Genomic DNA, 18,641 nt, shown 5'->3' with positions numbered 1-18,641 from the left:
CAATGTTGCTGTTATTCACCCAGAGCAACACATGGAACTCGTTTAAAGATAGCTGCCATGGTGTCGAGCAGACCTTGCTGTTGTTAATAATGTGTCGTCATGTTTCAGGAATCTGTGAGGAAGGCAGCAGACCTGACCCTGAAGACCCTCAGTAAGGTAAAGCTGTTTGGCACTATAATGGGCTTTGTGTTTATATTTGTAATTGTTTGTGTACACATGCGTGACCCGGGCTGTCTCCCTGTGTCCAGGTGTGTACTCGTATGTGTGAGTCTACAGGCTCCGCAGCCCAGAGGACAGTGGCCGTGATGTTGCCCACCCTGCTGGAGAAAGGCATCGTCAGCAGTGTCTCCGAGGTCCGCTCTCTAAGGTAACGCCTCCCTCCACCACTGTTGTCTTTGTTTTGCTGTGTGGCCTTCCTCTTACTTTGCTTATATTGACGCAACTTATGCTTTATGTAAAAACAAAGTTGTATTGATTTTTTTAGAGCATGACCGTTTAAGTTATTGAACTCCTTTTCAATCCAAATCCCCGATGCACCAATATGTTTTCTATGTCAGAGCAGTAAGACGCTTTCATCTGTCTGTACGTCGCTACATTAGCAGGTTCGAGCCATAGCATTGTCTTCCTCTTTCTCTCTTTCTCTCTTTCTCTCTTTCTCTCTTTCTCTCTAAACCCATCTGTCGTATTCCCTCCCAGTATCCAGACCCTGGTGAAGATCAGTAAGACGGCTGGTGCCAGACTAAAGCCCCACGCTGCCCGGCTGATCCCCGCCCTGCTGGAGGCCCTCACCACCCTGGAGCCTCAGGTCCTCAACTACCTCAGTCTCAGAGCTACAGAGCAAGAAAAGGTAACCTCAGTCTTCTACTGCATCTTTACCCAAAGTATGGCAACCAGTTCATGTACGCTTTATCACCGGTAAGACTCCACATGTTCATGAGTTGTGTTCTTCTGCCTCTCTAGAGTGCCATGGACGCTGCCAGGCTGAGTGCCGCCAAGTCCTCTCCAATGATGGAGACCGTTAACATGGTAAGAAGAAAACACTATATAACTCTGGGTTGAAAATGAAACTGAAACCTTTTATTGATACCAATGGGATTATGGACTGTCTGACTCTGTATTTATTCCCCTATTGATTCCTGATCAATATATTTGAAGTGAGGAGCTTTTACTTTGATTTAGAACAATTTGGAGCTGTATTTCAAATATCATACTTAATGAGAAAAACATCATAAATACTGAGTTTAACCTTCTTGACCTTTAGTGGTTTTAGTCCCAGTTTCAAGGGTTTCACAGGAAAGAAAGTAAGATTGAAGAAACATGGCAAAAAAACAAACAAGATCTGTTGTGTAAAGATCCGTCTTGTGTCCCTGTCCTCAGTGTCTGCAGCACCTCGATGTCTCCGTGCTGGGAGAGCTGGTTCCCAGGCTCTGTGAGCTGCTCAAGAGTGGAGTAGGCTTGGGCACCAAGGTACACGCACTTCTGCAGTCTCTCATTTGCAGATTGTCTGTAAAGAGTTTATTGAGTAATTTAAAGCCACCTGTTATAAATACAGAGTATTGAGACACCGGTTTATGTTTGTTTTTCTTTTTTCGACACAGGGTGGCTGTGCTAGTGTCATAGTTTCACTCTCAGTGCAGTGCCCCCAGGACCTCACCCCATACTCAGGTAAAGCACAATTGAACTTGTGTTGTTTAATGTGTTTCTATTTAGTGCAAGTGAATTAATGAACCATCTATTTGTTATTGGCAGGTAAACTGATGAGTGCCCTGTTGAACGGGATCCATGACAGGAGCACTGTGGTACAGAAAGCATTTGCCTTTGCTTTGGGACATCTCGTCAGGGTAAGCACCACTTCTGAGAAGTAATCCCATTATGTCATCACGCCAAAGGTTGACTTGTAAGCATGTGTTGTTTCTATGTTTTATGATCAGACAGCCAAAGACACAAGCGTTGAGAAACTACTGCTGAAGCTCAACGGCTGGTACTTGGAGAAAGAAGGTAAAACAGCAGGAAATCTTTCCTCAGAAGAGAATGATTCTGTTTGTGCTTTAAACCAAACGCTAACTTTCCGCTCTCTTCTGCTCTTTCTCTCTCCCAGAGCCGGTGTACAAGTCATCGAGTGCGTTGACCATGCACGCCATCAGCCACTACAGCCCTGACGTGCTGAAGGGCCACGCAGGAGTGGCCCTGCCGCTGGCCTTCCTGGGGATGCATCAGGCCCCGGGGCCCGATGAGGAGGGGGAGAGCCACGACGCCACGCTGTGGGCCGAGGTGTGGCAGGAGAATGTCCCCGGTGAGGAACACTCTTAACACTAAAGATATGTTTTTATATCATTGATAAACAGAAGACAAAAACAAACACTTAGATGTATGGAGATGACATTTTGAAATATTGGCACTAACAGTCCACTCAGCATCTGTATTTGTCTTTGTAATAACATAAGCTTCTTTTATTTATTTGATTCTAGGGAGCTTCGGAGGTATCAGACTCTACATGACCGAGCTCATTGCTATTACCCAGAAGGCCCTGCAATCCCAGTCCTGGAAGATGAAGGCTCAGGGTGCAGCTGCCATGGCCACCGTTGCCAAGGAACAGACGGGCTCATTGGTGGCCCCCCACCTTGGCATGGTGCTCACAGCTTTAATTCAGGGACTGTCCGGACGCACATGGGCTGGCAAGGTAACGGCTGTCAATACAACAGTACCACAAAAAGGTCAGAGAGATTTCTGTTACAAACGTACTTTTGTTTTGTTTCTTTTTTGTCTTTCTTGATTTAGGAGGAGCTTTTGAAAGCCATTGGATCAGTTGTCTCCAAATGCAGGTGAGGGTCCTTGCATAACTTTATCCTCTTTAATTACCAGTTTTATTTTATGTGCAATATCAACTATGGGTGTCATGATTCTCCAACTATTTAGTTTACCTTTCAATTTGGAGAATTGTTGATTATTCTATCGATCTCGAGGACCTAAATCAAGCTCTAATTCCGATAAATGTTCAATTGCCAGACAGAATGATCACACCCCTTTTTCATTTCATACTAAATCTCCTCAATTGTTGCCATGGCGTTCAGCCCTGAGCTGAAGAAGCCTTTCGCAGGCCAGCCCACCATCTCTGAGGTGCTGGAAGTTGTCTTGAAGGAGTGTCGTAAGGAGAGTCTGGTGTACAAAATGGCCGCCCTGCGCTGCGCCGGAGACGTGCTCCACAGCAGCGAGGAGGACCGCTTCAGCGACATGGCCGAGATCATCATCCCTCTGATCAAAAAGGTGAAATCACATCTGCTCATCTGATCATGCCTGTTATTATCCTATTTTTAAGATAGCACTACATTTCCTACGAGTTCTCTTCACCTGTGTTTTAAAGCATCTCCTTGATTCCCAACAGAACTGCCCAGAGAGCGGCCGTGCTTCACTGAGGTCTCGGGAGGATGCTGATGATAAAGATGTGAAGGAGAAGGAGCTGCAGACTGAAGCTCTGCTCTGTGCCTTTGAGTCTCTGGGAAAGGCTTGGCCCAGAAACCCTCAGACTCAGGGTGAGTCTCAGCCTCGACTGGATCAATGATCCACATGTTGTTAATTCTGTATGGTGGACACTTATTGAGCACTACGTGGGCAAGATTTAAAGCTGAGAAAAATAAGCGGAATTCACACTTATAAGATAAGAAGTACTTTGTTGATCCCAATTTGGGAAATGTTTGCGTCGCAGCAGCATAAAAAGACAAGGCATTGCAAGGCAGTGGCTCAGTCAGTAGGCGCTTGGACTGGGAGCTGTAGGGTCGCCGGTTCAAGTCCCCGACCAGACCTAAAATATGGAGTGTGGACTACTACTTGGAGAGGTCCCAGTTCACCTCCTGCCCTGCCGTGGTGCCCTTGAGCAAGGCACCGGACACCCCCCTTCCCCCCTCACTCCCATTGCTCCCCGGGCGCTGTACACTAGCTGCCCACTGCTCCTAGTACTAGACTCCTGGTGCTAGGATGGGTTAAATGCAGAGAACACATGTCACTGTGTGCTCTGCATGTGTGACCATCAGTGTTGGGCAAGTTACTTTTAAAAAGTAACTAGTAATAGTTATAGTTACTGCTCTCAAAAAGTAACTAGTTACTTTATTAGTTACTCAAATATAAAAGTAACTAGTAACAAGTTACTTTACTTTAAAAGTAATAACAATAAAAACACAAGTGTTTGTGTTGTTCTGGCACAGTAAGAGAAAAGACAACTCCCCATCATTGTAGCAATTATCATTATGAAATGTAGTGGAACAATAAAACACAAAAGATATGTTTAGACATTTTGACAGGCACTGCCTGCCGTGGTTGAGACGGTGGGGTCTTTGGCGACTAGTTTTATAGTCCCATGTACATTAGTTAGGGGCTTCAGGAGATTGGCATTGCTGTTATTCGATGTGGACAATGCTTTCTGTCCTGCACACAGTTTACATTTGACCGTAATATTTTTTGCGTCCTTTATCCCCACAAATTGAAAATAATGGTTATATCTCCAAGTTGTAAATGCGCTGCTGCTCTCGCTGATACTTGCATCTGCCATTGTGTGTGTGTGTGCTGGTGGTGGGCGTTACCATGTGTGTGTGTGTGTTAGCCAGTGTTTGTGTGTCTGTTTATTTTCCCCATAAGACAAAACCCGCCCAACTCTGTCTCTGATTGGCTTACCCTGAAATGTTACCCCGCGTTAACCAATCATCACTCCTCTCTGGTTACTTTCACTTTTCCATGGTACTGTCAGAGAACATCGCTGTATTCGCCTGCAAGTTACATCCGCAGGGAGATTCGCTTCAGTTCCATCACATAATGTAACGCACCCATTTAAATCATAGTAACTATAACGGCGTTACTTAATGGGAATGGGTAACTAGTAACGCTATTAGTTACCGCAAAAAGTAGTTGCGTTACAGTAACACGTTACAAACGTGTTAGTCCCAACACTGGTGACCATTAAAGAGGGGTTCATCCCTCCCAGTTCTATTCTATAAAGAGAAATGGAGAGCCAATATGTCTTACCTTTTTAGAGACTCAGCACTGCATTCTCAGGGGCTCAGATCAGTGGCAGAACCGTTATGATATAGTTCTATAATGTGCTGATCATAATGTGTGTGTGCAGCTCGCTTCCAGGTGGAGGTGTGCAGTCTGATGTGTGAGAAGCTGAAGCTGAGCACCTGGAAGGTCCAGCTTGGTGTTCTGCAGTCCATGAAGGCTTTCTACAAGGGGTAGGTGCCAGACCAACAAACAGTTTCCTGTAATTGTTCAGACTAATAAAACCTGAAACTTGAACACATCAAGCCGATCAAAGAGTGTTCATGATAAACATTTCTAACTTAAGTTTATGACTGTTTTTTCTCTGTAGGCTGTTGCTGCTGGAGAAGGGGAGTGAAGACCCTAATGCATTGTCTCAGATCCTCACAGAGACATGTGCTGCTCTCACTCACCCTTTGGGTAAGAGACTCACAATGTCAGGGTATTTGATATGATAGTCTTTGACTCAGCACTTCATCACCATGTCTGTGTTGTGTTTCTGCCCAGAAAACAAAAGTTACTCCTCCGTGAGGACAGAGGCCTTGTCCGTCGTGGATCTGATCGTGAAGAGAACTGGAGGTATGTTTTCACTCCTGAGATTTTCATAAAGTGTATTGCTGTTTATTTGTATTTGAAAACTAAAACTTGAACCCAGTTTTTCTTCAGAGGTAGATGTTCTCTTTCTAGTCTATCTATACCTGTTTTTTGTTGTATTGCATCATATGTCAGGAAGAAACGTAACCTTGGCGTCTGATTCGTGCAAAAGGAATACCTCAGGAACATTTGCCACGATCCTTTAATCCTACATACGCTTCATTTACTTAAAGCTTTACTTTTATGTAGGGTTTTAAAAAATATATATAAGTGTCTTCTCCTTACTGAGAACAGTTTAAGTCCGGGGCATCAACCTTAGTTATTAATCAAAACAATAATAACACATACATTAATTAATATGTCAAACAATGGATGAACGTGTATTTCAGCATGACTTCTGTGTGAGAAATATGTAGATACTCCTAAATCAATTGATACGTGTAAAACAAAATGTATTATAAGGGAATATTATGGTCCCTATAAACTTGAACTCTCACTATAACTCAGGATCGGCTGTAACTCCTTGTAGGAATGTTACAGCGCCGTATCAAACTGATTCCATAAAGAGCCCAGAAGGATAACTGTAAATATGCCTTATTATAAGTTCCCTTTTTAGAAATATCACAGAGATAAATTGCTGTTAGGTCATATAACATTTACTGAGTGCAATGAATTACAAATCTGTTTTATAGGATTAGATTTATGCTCCTAAGTGTCACTGATGACATTCTCCTGTGTGTCTTCCAGAGAGCGATCAGTGGGACTGTGTGTGTGTGAAGACCCGGGAGCAGCTGCAGCGCTCCCTCTCCACGATGCAGGCCGACAGCAGGCCGGACCTGAAGGATAAGGCCCAGGAGCTGCGCAGGCATATCCAGAGCCAACCCTGAGTGTGCACACACACACACACACACACACTCACTCTCACAACCCACCATGCCAGAAACACGCAGTCACAGAATCAAGCATCAACCCCTTTTTACTTTATCAGTGAAACAAATCAACGACTGCATCCGAGTGACCTCTTTGATATAGATAGCTTCTCTCCTACCCATACCACCTGTGAGCTTTGACACACTGATTCACATTGATTGGCTGATCAAGCTTGATGTTGATCTCACAGTGAGAGGAGGTGAAAGGTGAGGTTATTATTGTAACATGTCAAGTTTTTATTTAGTTCATTTAAATGGACAGTAACATAATAATAAATGCTATATAAACCAATGTGTTGGGTTTGTGGATGCTGTATATCTATAGCCCCAAAATGGGGACTTTTACTACTGTTGTGGGTTTGCCTACTTATTAAATATCAGAACAGCAGGTGGTCCAGCTTGGCTAACTCAGAAGGTTTAAAGTTTCACTCGTACGGGGTGTGGACTCTTCCTCTCTGTTAGTCACAGCTGCTGAGATGTAGTAGAATAGCCGAGTCATTGAAGATCTGTCTCCTGTAAATGTACTTCCTGTTTGCAAATTGAACGAACGAGACAACAGCCAATTTTGTGAAGTCTTGAGAATAATAAAAGAACCTGCTGTAAAGTTGAACATGATGCTATAGCTGTTTGAATTTGTCCCTGATCAAATAAAAAGACCTTGACTATTTGGACATGTGACTTTCTTTTGTTTTTATTCAGATTGATACATCGATACACCGCTTGGTTACATTCATCCAATCTCACATTTGGTGCCGGGTGCTTTCCCTGATTTAGTTTTCCGCTGTGGAAGAATTCAAGCATATTTTCACCAACACCAGAGATTGATGTGTGCCTTGCTATCTTCCAGTTTCTTTAAAACGACCAGCAGGGGGCACCAGCATTTTACCTCTAATGCTAACGAACCAGAAACGGGTTTATTGCCTGTAAACAAAGGATCTTGGTGTATACAAACACAGTAAAAGAACAATTTTAAAGATAACTAATTCAAATCCACACATTGGCTTTTAGTTATTTAAGGCTGATTCAAGACATGGCAATGTAAAAAACTAAAAAGTATTTAATATTTGACCTGCTTTATTTAGTAAAAAATATGGATGTTCAGCTGCATATAAAAGTAATGTGTGGCAGAAGGGTATGAAACAGAGGAGACAGGATAACAAGGACAGTTGAGAAAGAAATACATTAACAGTTAAAAAGGTTTAAAACAAAGATGTATAAAACAACTCTTAAGATTAGGAGAGCAATGCGTGGCAGAGGAAATGGTATACACAGTTCATGGTAGATACATTGTTAAGTGATTTGGCTTCTGGAGAAGAATATGTTCAGATATTTCAGTGCCATGATTAGCTGATGAGCGGTCTGTTCCTCTTGTCCTTTTGACGCGCCTTGTCTTGTGCTTTCTGGGGAAGGTTGACGTCATTCTGGCTGAGCGCAGTCCGAGAAACTGCAGACATGCCGTCAACAAACTTAGTCTTGAAGAGGACGTTGGCGTTGGTAAACATGCCGTCCTTTAGGGACACCACCACAAACTGCAGGGAGAAAATGTACAATCAGATTATTGTTGATTGTATTGGCTCCAAGTGGAACTCTCTTCCTATAGACATCCGCTCTGCAGTCCCTGTAGAAGCTTTTTAAAAAACGACTGAAAAACTAGCTTTTCACATTGGCTTTTATTTCTATTTGAAATGTGTGTGATGTGTTCTGTTTGTTCCTTTCAGGAGTCCACGTGGTCTGTGTTTTGTTTTTATGTTGACCTAACATTTCTGCGCCATGTGGTTATTGTATTCATGTTTGTCGTCTTCATTTTAACTTTGGTTCTTACTTGTGAATTATATTTCTGTGAAAGGTGCTATAATAAATGAACGTATTATTATTATTAACAAGAACCAACCAACACACTATTTACTGTAATGCTTTAACACAATATCATTTGCTTAACTGTATTCAGAGGTTGTTGGAAATTCATATTTTTTGTGTTTACCTGTGAGTGTCTAAAATGTGATCGCAGCATCTGCCCGATGTTCTGTGTGTGTGAGAGATCCAGGGCAGCGTCCACCTCGTCTAAGATGTAGATGGGAGCCGGTTTGAACAGCAGCATGGCCAGGATGAGAGACAGCGCCACCAGAGATCTGAAAACAGAGTGGGCCATTACTCAGAGTGACTTCCTTTTCACCATGGAACCCTTTATAGCCATACCTGTCATACTCAGGGTTCATACACTTTTTCACTAAGGATTTTCAATGACTTCTCCAGGACCTTTACCAAATGTTCCATGAACAAAAAAAGTACTCTTTTCTCAGCGGTACCACTGAAAATGGTTTATTTGAACATGGAACAGGAAAATAAGGTCTGCATATGAAACATGTTGTGCCTATCTAAAACAAATCAAATAGGCTTACTAGCTTCTACACGCTAAAGCAACTCACATCTCTCACCAGCAAAACACCTCGACAGTTAAATTCCATTTTACGTTTCATTACTATACCGTACAGTTTTATTATAATTATAGTAAAATATAAATTATATTTGATGCAACTTTAGTTAATTTCCCATGACTTTTCCAAAACTTTGGGAAAAATATTGTTTTCCATAACTTTTCCAGGGCCTGGAATTAGCATTTTGAATTTCCATGACTTTTCCAGGTTTTTAATGACCGTAAGAACCCTGAATACTTTAATAGATACTTTAATAGTGACTGCATTAGAGAACTGTTGCTGACCTTTGCCCCCCGCTGAGCTCGGTGAGGTTCTCCTTCCAGGTGTTGCCCAAGGCCACCTTGAACTCAAGACCTTCCAAGATCCCCCCGCTCTGGACAGGAGCCAGCTTAGCAGTGGCCCCCGGCAGCAGGGTGGAGAAAATAGAGCCAAAGTCCTTGTTTACCTGCAAAGGAAGGGGAACATTTCAAATGACGGTAGAAATATATCCAACAGGAAAACAGTGAGGCGGAACAAAGTGGGATTTAGCAGTGAGTGTAAACGTCAACATGATTCCATACAACAATAACACTGTTCAGTTTCAGATATGAATGACTCATTCTAAAACATAAAGTGATGTATAATGTACAGCAATTAATAACCTGTGAAATGTCCCAGTGGACCAATTAGAATCGAGTATTCAACTAAGCTGTGTAACAAAGCAGTCTAATAACTAGGTGTACCTAAGAAACGGGCACCCCCATGTTTATTGTCTCTTAATACACAAAATCAAAAGACAAATGAAAGAGCAAGAAACGGAAATGAATGGGAACGATTTTAGGGATGCAGGATAGATCCCGGACAGACACATTCTGACTATAGAGCCACGGTCTTGAGGATTTGACTCATAAAAGAGATCTACAATTGAAGGGTCAGAAGTACTCTGTTTTATGTTGCATTAACAAAAGCCTTTTTAGTCTCAGGAGTTTATAAACTGCAAGTTATGAACTTCAGTTTTAAATAGAAAATGTGATCCAGGTATCCAATCAGTATTGGTTATGAAAGGCCGGTAATAATGAGTTATTAAAGTGAGCTAAAGCCATATGGTGATCCGTAGAAGAAGCAGAAAAGAGAGCAGACCTTCTGCCATGCCACGCTGAGAGCCTCGTTCTTCTTCTGGTCCAGCTCCTCGATCGTCTGCAAGATTTTGGCTTTGTCGTTCTCCACGATCCTCTTCTTCTTCATCAGGTCATTGTACTGCAAGAGGGGAGACGTGTCGGTTAGATGTAAGACCTTCTTATCTGCAATGGTAGCTTTTGCATTTGTTGACATGACAATATCCTAAGTGTTTGCCCCCACCCTCTCCTCGGCCTCGTTCAGCATGTTCATAGCCCTCTTGTTGACGTTTCTCTCCAGCTTGCTGGTGGTCTCCTCCAGCTTCTTCAGCCGCTGACCCGCCTCTTTGGGGTTGTTGGTCTTAAAGTCATACGAGGTGTTGGGCTGGCCGAAGAACTGACGCTCCGACCGGATCCAGTCATGTTCCTCCAGCATCCGAGTCACCTGGAGGGAGAACGTACGGTGAGGGAGAGACGTTGAGAGGACACTGATCACACAAGACAAGATGGAACACTCAGGGTCCCCATCATGGAATTATACTGAGGGAAGAGAGAGTGTGTGTGTGTGTGTGTGTGTGTGTGTGTGTGTGTGTGTGTGTGTGTGTGTGTGTGTGTGTGTGTGTGTGTGTGTGTGTGTGTGTGTGTGTGTGTGTGTGTGTGTGTGTGTGTGTGTGTGTGTGTGTACCTTGTCAGCAGCTTCCTGGCTGTCTTTGCGGTGCTTGCTAATGTTGTGTTCCTGTTCCTTGATCTTCAGCTGGACTTCATTGTTCTGCTCTCTTATTTTATTGGCCTCTGAGCTCTTACCCTGGAACAATCAATTGGAAACAAATTAGGGCTGCACGACATATCGTGCCGTGACGATAATCGCGACGATATTCACATCGCGTGGGCGTGCGATTTTTTTTTTTAGGACTTGCGATATTAAGTAGGCAAATTAACTCATGTTACAATTCTTTTGCTGCTTGCTACAAAAGGAAAACTCTCATGTCAGGGCTACTTGAGTGAGTGACATGCAGGCTCTGCATGCACAGCAAACCACCAATCACAATCAAATCTCCAAACCAAACGGACCCGGTGATTAAAGGGAAAAACACTGAATAAAGTAGTTTTGTGTGTTTCTCCAGGGCAGTCCGGCGCTGCTAACCGAGCCAGCTCAGCTTGTTGCTCTGATAAATTAAGATCCAGACGTCCGTGACTAAAATCCTTCATCCGGTTAAATATAGTTAAAAAAAATACCAATTGTATAGCATTAAAGTTCAAGAAAGGATGGTTTGCGGACAAAAAAACGGTCTTTTCCTCAATTCCTGTATTTTTTCATATCGCAGGGGGAAAAAAATCGCAATGTCTGTTTTTTCCAATATCGTGCAGCCCTAATACAAATGATCAAACAAGTTGCAGTAGACATTTAAGAAAGTGAAAAAGATGACTGAGGAAACTGAAACTGTAACAGAAAGACATTCTGTCTCCCAATGAAACACGTGTAAGCTTCTCAAATGAGGCACTAAGGGAAACTAAGTGTAATCACCTTGAGCTCTTTGTCCTGAGCCATGATGCCTTCCTTCTGTCGGGCCAGCTCCTCCTGGGCCGTACGCACTGCCTCCTGCACGGCAACAGGAGATCAGGTTACAGAGGGAAAGGAAATGACATGAGTAGTTAGAGTGCCTACTTGATGAATTATTTACTAGACATTGGATTGTAATGATAAACGGTTACCTAAACAAGACATTTTATTTGCCTTCTTCATCACTCTTCTGAACATTAATCCAGAGAGAACACCAACATGTGTGAAATACCTTGTTCTGGGACACGGTGCAGGCCATGCTGTCGATCTGCTCCTGGATGGCCTTAGTGGCTTCATCTACAGCCTGGATCTGCTGCTCGTACCCAGCCTGCTCCCTGCGCAGCTCCTCCAGCTCCAGAGCCACGGACTCAGACTCCTGCACACATCAGCAAGAGGAGACAAGTCAGTGCATGGACACACCGTCACATGGCTGCTAGAGCCGGCATGGAGAGAGCTACTGACCTGCTGCTTCTGCTTCAGCATCTTGTTGAAGGTGTCAGCTTTGGCCTTGGCAGCATTGAGGTTCTGCTGAGCGGCTTTCAGCTCCTTCTCCCTCTCAGCCCCAGCATTCTTCATCTTGTTCTCCAGCACCTTGTACTTCTCTTCAGCCCGTTTCTGAACATCCTTGGTGACACGCAGAGTCTCCTCACTCTCCTCTGTTTAAGCAAACAATGACAAAAAACACAATGAAACACAGAACATTAAATCAGGATATATGTATTGTTTTAGTTTCAATTTCCTATTAGACCCTTCCCAGATCTAATGAATATCTGTGTACAGTATATTTGTTGTATTCAGTTATTTTAAAGGGGACCTATCATGCAAAATGCACTTTTGTACGTCTTTTATACATGAATACGTGGCCCCCGGTGTGTCAGGGAACACAACCCCTCTCTCTTTCCTCCATACCCTAATCTCTAAAAACGGGGCTGCAACGGAGCTGATTATTATTGAATTGTTCTGACGCCAGAAAAGGGGTGCTCCGCCTACTGTATGGGCAACTCTCCACCTATCAGGGAATGAGAGACCGCTCAAAAGCGCTGGAGACGTTGTAGTACATATGCCAGGCCTGTAAGTGGCGCTGTAGTCTGTCAATAAAGCAGAATCAGCTCTTGCAAAAACAGGGCTGGAATAGAGCAAATAGAGCGAAGTGAGGCATGGCTAAAATGCATGATATGTTTTGTATTTTGAAAAAGAAACTTCACAGCCATGTTTTATATAGGTATGGCCCTACAATATATGTTTCAAATATAGCATGATAGGTCCACTTTAAACTGTGTTTGTGTAAATGTTAGCAGTGTTACCGATGGCCTTGCGCAGCCGCTCCAGCTCCTCCTGCTGCTGGTGGAAGGAGCTCTGCTGCAGCTTGGTCTGCAGGATCTGCTCCTCCTCCACCTTCAGCTCATACTGCTGCTTCAGATGTCGGTTACCTGGAGGGACAACAGGCTGTGAATAAAACACGTGGCCCTGAGTTGCAGGATTTATTTAGCGCATGATAGACGATCCTTGGATACGTTTCCCCCTTGTAAGTGTACAAATCCAGTTGTCAGCTGTATCTGGTGAACAAACTAATTCAAAGGTTGACGCAGTTTCTACATTTCATAAGTTATCTGCCTGAGTAAGATGTAGCTGAGCCGATTCATTGTTTACTAGCTCTAATCAGACTCATTTCATATGGTCATGTGAGCCTGCTTACTTCTCCGCAGTTCCCTTCAGGCTGGCCAGTGTCGTTCAATATCCTGAAGCTGAGCCTCGTTTTCATTCAAGCTGTCCCGAACCTCCTTCAGTTCCTGGAGGCTGGTCAGAACAGACGCTGACTGGGAGCGAGAGCCTGGAAGAGCAAAGAAGCAGGGGGAGGAGTCCATGAGGAAGTCCATTGCGCTGTTTTATGAGTCATTCAAGCCAAAACTGTTATTCCAGGTCTGATGTTCCAAAGCAAACATGACTGTGAGCTATACACAAAACATGAAGATGTCAAGGATACTTTTCGTAACTGCACATGACACCATCTAGTATATGGCACCGCCTCGTTCTCACCTCCACTCAGAGTTCCCTGTGGGTCGAAGATGTCCCCTCCGAGAGTGACAGTCTTGGTCATCACCTGCTTATCAAAAGCCACTCTCTAGCATTGTCCAGGGAGTCGCACACCAGAGTGGAGCCGAAGACGTACTCAATGGCCTTCCGCAGGTCTGACTCATAGCCCACCAGGGACAGGGCGGTTGTGGACGTTGTCCTTTCCGACCTGACAGAAAGGGGACAGAGACGAGTTAGGACGGGTAGTCATGTTTAGTACATCTTAAAAAGCAGGTGGAGTGCATGTCTCTCACCAGGCTCTTGGCGGCGTTCACCACTCTGTCGTTGAGTATCTTGGCTGAGATCTTGTTCAGGGGAATGATGGTGTACCTCCGCTGCAGCTCCCCCTTCTCCAACAGCTTTTTACCCGTCACCTGGGAAAAGACAAACCCACACACCAACTCAGGTTAATATGAAATAATATAAACCCGTATTGCACTGAAATAACATCACCACTAACACACACACCTCTGTGTCAACAATAATGTTATAGAGCCGTCCTCCTGCCACCACCTCCAGTCCCGTGCGTAGGAGAGGTCCCGCACGGTGATCAGGTTAGCTAGCAGCCCCTTCACTTTGCTGCGGTCCCAGCCTTGCTCTGGGTCCCTATAGAGAAGCAGAAAACACATCAAATACTTAATAAACGTTAAAAGCTTAAACTCTTATCAGGGCCCACGCTACATGAATGTGGCAAGTATTTGAATTTGCTCCTATTTTTGGTAAAGTGTTCCTCTTAAAGTAGTGTGTTCTTACAGCTAATAAAAATAAGCATTGAATCATCTTGTTTGGTCATCTCATTAAACTGCAGGTATTTGCTTTGAAACATCACGAAAGTTGAGTTTCTCAGTAACAGTTTGTCATTGCTAATAAATCATTTGGGAACAATTATTTTGCCCTAAAATGGGTTATTCTCAGGGGGATACAAAAGAAGGAACATATATATTCTTAAACACATTGTACAGTTAAATAGATAAGAAAATGCATCTGACAAATCCTTACTTGTATTCGAAGCGCAAGTTGGGGAAGCGAGACATGAGTCTCTCGTAGGTCTCTTTAAGTTTAGCCACGTCTCTAGACAGCTGCCTTCTTTTGTCCAGCAGATTCTCCTCTTTCCCCTCTGCATGAAGGCAGACATGAAAGCACAGTTAGCAAATGTTAGTGCAAAATGAAAAAAAGTGTTAGCTGTCATGAGTAGAAGGGGTAGCCTGCATGCACGGCTCTTCACACAGTACCTTCATAGTTGAGTTTAGCTAGCTCAGCCTGTAGCTTCTCCCTGTTGCTTCTGACCGCCTGCAGGCTGTCCTGGTCCTTCTTGTAGCCACTGTCCATATTTTTCACCTCCGCCTGCTTGGTCTTCAGCTCCGCCTGGGCATGCTTCAGGGTCATCTGGGCCTGGAGGAAACAAACAGACAGACAGTTGAACAACCTTAGAAATCAACAGAAAAAGAATAAAGTACTTTCTCAACACCAAACCGTTTTAGAATCAGCCGGCCTGTGCTGAATTATTCGTGCTAATGAGCATAGAAGTCTGTACTAAAAACTTACTGTCAAATATAAACAGACAACCTTGAAAACCAAACATCACTTCCCCAGGAGACATGATAAGGTTTGCCTTCCTCACCTGCTTGGCCTCAGTATCTGCTTTGCTCATGTCATTCTTGCAGGTCATCATCTGCCCGGCCAGTGTGGCCTCCTCTCCGTCCTCATTGGTGGAGAGGCCAGCGGACACCGCCCTGAAGTGCTGCTCAGCTGCCTCCAGGGCTGCACCGTCCTTCTGTCCCTCGTCCTGTAGTGTCTTGAGCTGCTCCGTCCATGTAGAAACCTCCTTTTCTTTTACCAGAAGCATTTTCTTGTCCTAAGGATGAGGAAAACAACAGCTGATCAAGATCCTGGAACCTTCACTTTTGCAGAGAGCCTTTGTTGTAAGGGATTTCAACGTGCTAAAAGAAAAAACAACTCAAAGGAGAAAATGCAAAATGTAAATGATCCCAGTACCTCATCCATACTCTTGACAAGTTCCTTCCTCTTCTTGGTTTCATCTGTGACATTTTGTTTTTTCAGGTCAAGTGCACTCTGAGCTTTTGCATCCACACGCTGCATGTCAGCTAGAGTCTCTTCCAGGGTCTTCAATACCCCGCTCACCTCCTACAAACAGCACATAAACATCAAATACAAAAGCAATGACACAAGATACTTCTTCTTAGGGCTGCTCGGTTATGGCAAAAATCATAATCTCGATTATTTGGGTCAATAATTGATATCATGATTATTAAAAAACAATTATCCATTTACTTTGAAAACATCAATTTATTGGAGAAAAAAAATTTGAACAGTGTGTTTTTAACAGTTGATTACCCTGAACTTTAAGTATAACTAAACTGAAAAAAAAAAATAATAATAATAAAAAAATAATCTCTATATTTCCATTAACGTTGTTTTCGTAATCGTTGCAAGCCATGATCGTAATTGCAATTAAAATACGATGAATGGAGCAGCCCTACTTCTTCTACATTAAGGTTGGATTCAAACATTAAAATACAAAAAATGCATTTTGATGAGCTACAGATCATTTTGAACACTTCTTTCATTACAGCTAAGAGGGTCACTCGGGAGAAAGGATTCAAAAGTTCAACAAATCTACTCAGGACTAATGTTGGAAATAGAATCAGTCTACCTGGTCTCTTTTCTTCTGCAGTTCATGAATCTGGGCGGAAAGCTCCTGGACTTTGCTCTCATTCTCAGCCATGCTTGCTTGCAACTTGGTGATGTTGTCCTGCATCACCTTCAGATTCTCGGCTGACTTCACCTTTGTTTCCTCGGCACACACAAACAGCCAGGCCACGTAGAGCCGGGACAGGTGCTGGATCTCACGCATGAGCTTCTGGTACTCCAAGTATGATGATCGCTCCTGAAGAGGGAGGAAGAGTTTGAAAAAAGAAAGAAATGGTGTTAATAAAAACATCTTGTTTCCTAGATAATGCAACATGTATTACATATTGATTTTGCAGTGAACCTACCTCTTGGAGTTTGTTCATGGTTGGAGTAATTTCCTCATCTAAAATCTTAAGAGTAAAGAAAAACGAAAAGAAGATTAGAAAAAAAAAAGGCTTTTTAATGTACAGCCATCAAGCCGTACATAATTGACATTGAAGCAGCTTCCCAGGATGAACAGAGATACATTGGTTAAAAATAAGTGTTAGTTTCTGACATACTGTCTGAATCTCCTTCAGCTTGGCCTCCTTCTTCTCAATGGTTTTCTGAGCGCCAAGCTTTTTGCATTCATACATCCTGGTTCCCGCTGCCTCTTCAATCATGGCAAGGATCTGAAAGCAAAAGGGGTTATTGGACGAGTTGAAAAAAGGCAGGAACAGTGTATGGAATAGTAGAGATGGTGAGATTGTTGACAACGTGTGTATGCTTTACCTCTGGTGGCTTCATGTTTAGAACTTTGGTGATCCTTCCCTACATTTTTGGAAACAGCACATGATATTAAATACTCTAGAAGTGCTACAAAGCACGAACACAACCATGCTGCACAAGACTGACCTGCATGATGAGAAAATGTGGGTTGTTTACGTTGAGGCCAACAGAGCAGAACAAGTCCTGCACCCTGGTGTTGTTGGCATTGACTCCATTGATGAGGTACTTGTTCCTGCCACCAATTACCACCTTAAAGGAAGATTTATGACAAAGTTTAAGTGTTGGAGCTGTACCCAATAACCTTGTTTAACCAATTAGAGAGCCTTTTGTATCCATTTGTTTGCCAACCTGTCTGGTGATGGTGATCTCATCATGGGTTTCGAACCCCAGAGGACTCTGGCTTTTATTGGAGTTGTCAAAGGTAATAGACACAGTGGCCTTAGTGATGCCACCCTGTCCGTTCTTGTACACCAAGTCCTGGAGGTTGGAGGCTCGCACCTATCAAGTGAAAATTAAAGAAGAATTCTTGAGATTTTGTAGTAGTACATTAGAGAAAAAGAAAAATTTTAATTCTTCCTTTTTAAATCAATATTTAAAAAGCAAACTTAGAAACACCAATATGATTTTTCTATGCAATGCATACTATTTGTATACATTTGTAGTTTTTGTATGTTCTTAATTTGTTTATTTTTTATTTACACATAGTTATGTCTTTACCCACATATATGTTTTATGTTTGCCATTTGTGTTTGCTGTAAAGCCTAATTTATTCTCTTAAACCTTTATATGGATCAAATTGCTTGATGTACGTCTTAAAATTAGGACCACAGAAATAAAGATAGAGGACTAGATAGATACTTTATTTATCTCAAATTGGGAAATTATTTTGTCACAGCAGTATTTTAACAGTCAATCTACAGGAATTACAAAATTAATTAAAAAAAATAGAATAAAATACCAATACACACATATTTAAAAAAACAATATATACATAAAATATACACTAGAATACTCTCTAATAATATACTAATCTACCGAACATAGGACAAAGTACAGTAGCTTGAAATTAAAAGTAAATCCTACTTCCGCCAAACCAAACTCTACAACAAGGCCAAGACTCAGCAACATTTAGCACAGAACTTTGAATCTGATAGCACACTTACATGGCTGAGGTTGGTGATACCCAAAAGGAAACAAATAGAGTCCAAGATATTGGACTTTCCGCTGCCATTGAGTCCTGTGATGGCGTTGAACAGCGGGTCAAAGCCGTTGATCTCTGTCCTCTGGGCGTAGGATTTGAATCCTTCAAGAATAATAGACTTGATGTGCATCTTGAGGCTTCAGTCCTCTTCCCGCCCGCACACTCCGGAGGAAAGATTTGCGGTTCTTTGAAAACCAAATCGGTAACTTAAAAGTTGAAGCACTAGGTAAATTGCCCAGTGTTTACAACCGTCAACAGGAAAACTCGGTCCTCTCTCTTCTCACTTGAATTTTGGCGGCAGGTAAGGAC

At 42.9% G+C, this 18,641-nt stretch overlaps 2 protein-coding genes across 2 annotated transcripts in view; one reads left to right on the top strand and one right to left on the bottom strand.

Moving 5' to 3' along the window:
* The window catches only part of ecpas (Ecm29 proteasome adaptor and scaffold), a 20,353-nt gene extending 13,134 nt beyond the window's left edge, over positions 1-7,219 (top strand). Inside the window, exons 33-49 of the mRNA XM_079646175.1 lie at positions 109-156; positions 249-367; positions 697-847; positions 961-1,026; positions 1,378-1,467; positions 1,599-1,665; positions 1,750-1,841; positions 1,932-1,998; positions 2,099-2,293; positions 2,469-2,680; positions 2,779-2,822; positions 3,072-3,264; positions 3,383-3,530; positions 5,114-5,219; positions 5,357-5,445; positions 5,533-5,604; positions 6,367-7,219. Coding sequence (XP_079502301.1) covers positions 109-156; positions 249-367; positions 697-847; positions 961-1,026; positions 1,378-1,467; positions 1,599-1,665; positions 1,750-1,841; positions 1,932-1,998; positions 2,099-2,293; positions 2,469-2,680; positions 2,779-2,822; positions 3,072-3,264; positions 3,383-3,530; positions 5,114-5,219; positions 5,357-5,445; positions 5,533-5,604; positions 6,367-6,506 — 1,899 coding nt within the window. The 3' untranslated portion in view covers positions 6,507-7,219. The remainder of the gene's footprint in view (positions 1-108; positions 157-248; positions 368-696; positions 848-960; positions 1,027-1,377; positions 1,468-1,598; positions 1,666-1,749; positions 1,842-1,931; positions 1,999-2,098; positions 2,294-2,468; positions 2,681-2,778; positions 2,823-3,071; positions 3,265-3,382; positions 3,531-5,113; positions 5,220-5,356; positions 5,446-5,532; positions 5,605-6,366) is intronic.
* Positions 7,214-18,641, bottom strand: smc2 (structural maintenance of chromosomes 2). The gene is given in 30 exon segments (XM_079646183.1): positions 7,214-8,077; positions 8,530-8,677; positions 9,268-9,428; positions 10,103-10,219; positions 10,322-10,522; positions 10,763-10,882; positions 11,603-11,677; positions 11,871-12,014; positions 12,101-12,294; positions 12,943-13,068; position 13,335; positions 13,337-13,365; positions 13,368-13,469; positions 13,676-13,762; positions 13,765-13,858; positions 13,860-13,880; positions 13,966-14,085; positions 14,180-14,238; positions 14,241-14,317; positions 14,711-14,828; positions 14,944-15,103; positions 15,333-15,566; positions 15,707-15,856; positions 16,386-16,619; positions 16,729-16,773; positions 16,924-17,034; positions 17,135-17,173; positions 17,258-17,380; positions 17,480-17,629; positions 18,295-18,641. Coding segments are annotated over 30 exon segments (3,594 nt in total). The 5' UTR covers positions 18,463-18,641; the 3' UTR covers positions 7,214-7,891.

Source organism: Notothenia rossii, assembly GCF_949606895.1.
Source record: "Notothenia rossii genome assembly, chromosome: 1".
NCBI lineage: Eukaryota > Metazoa > Chordata > Actinopteri > Perciformes > Nototheniidae > Notothenia > Notothenia rossii.
This window is presented reverse-complemented; position numbering and strand designations above follow the sequence as displayed.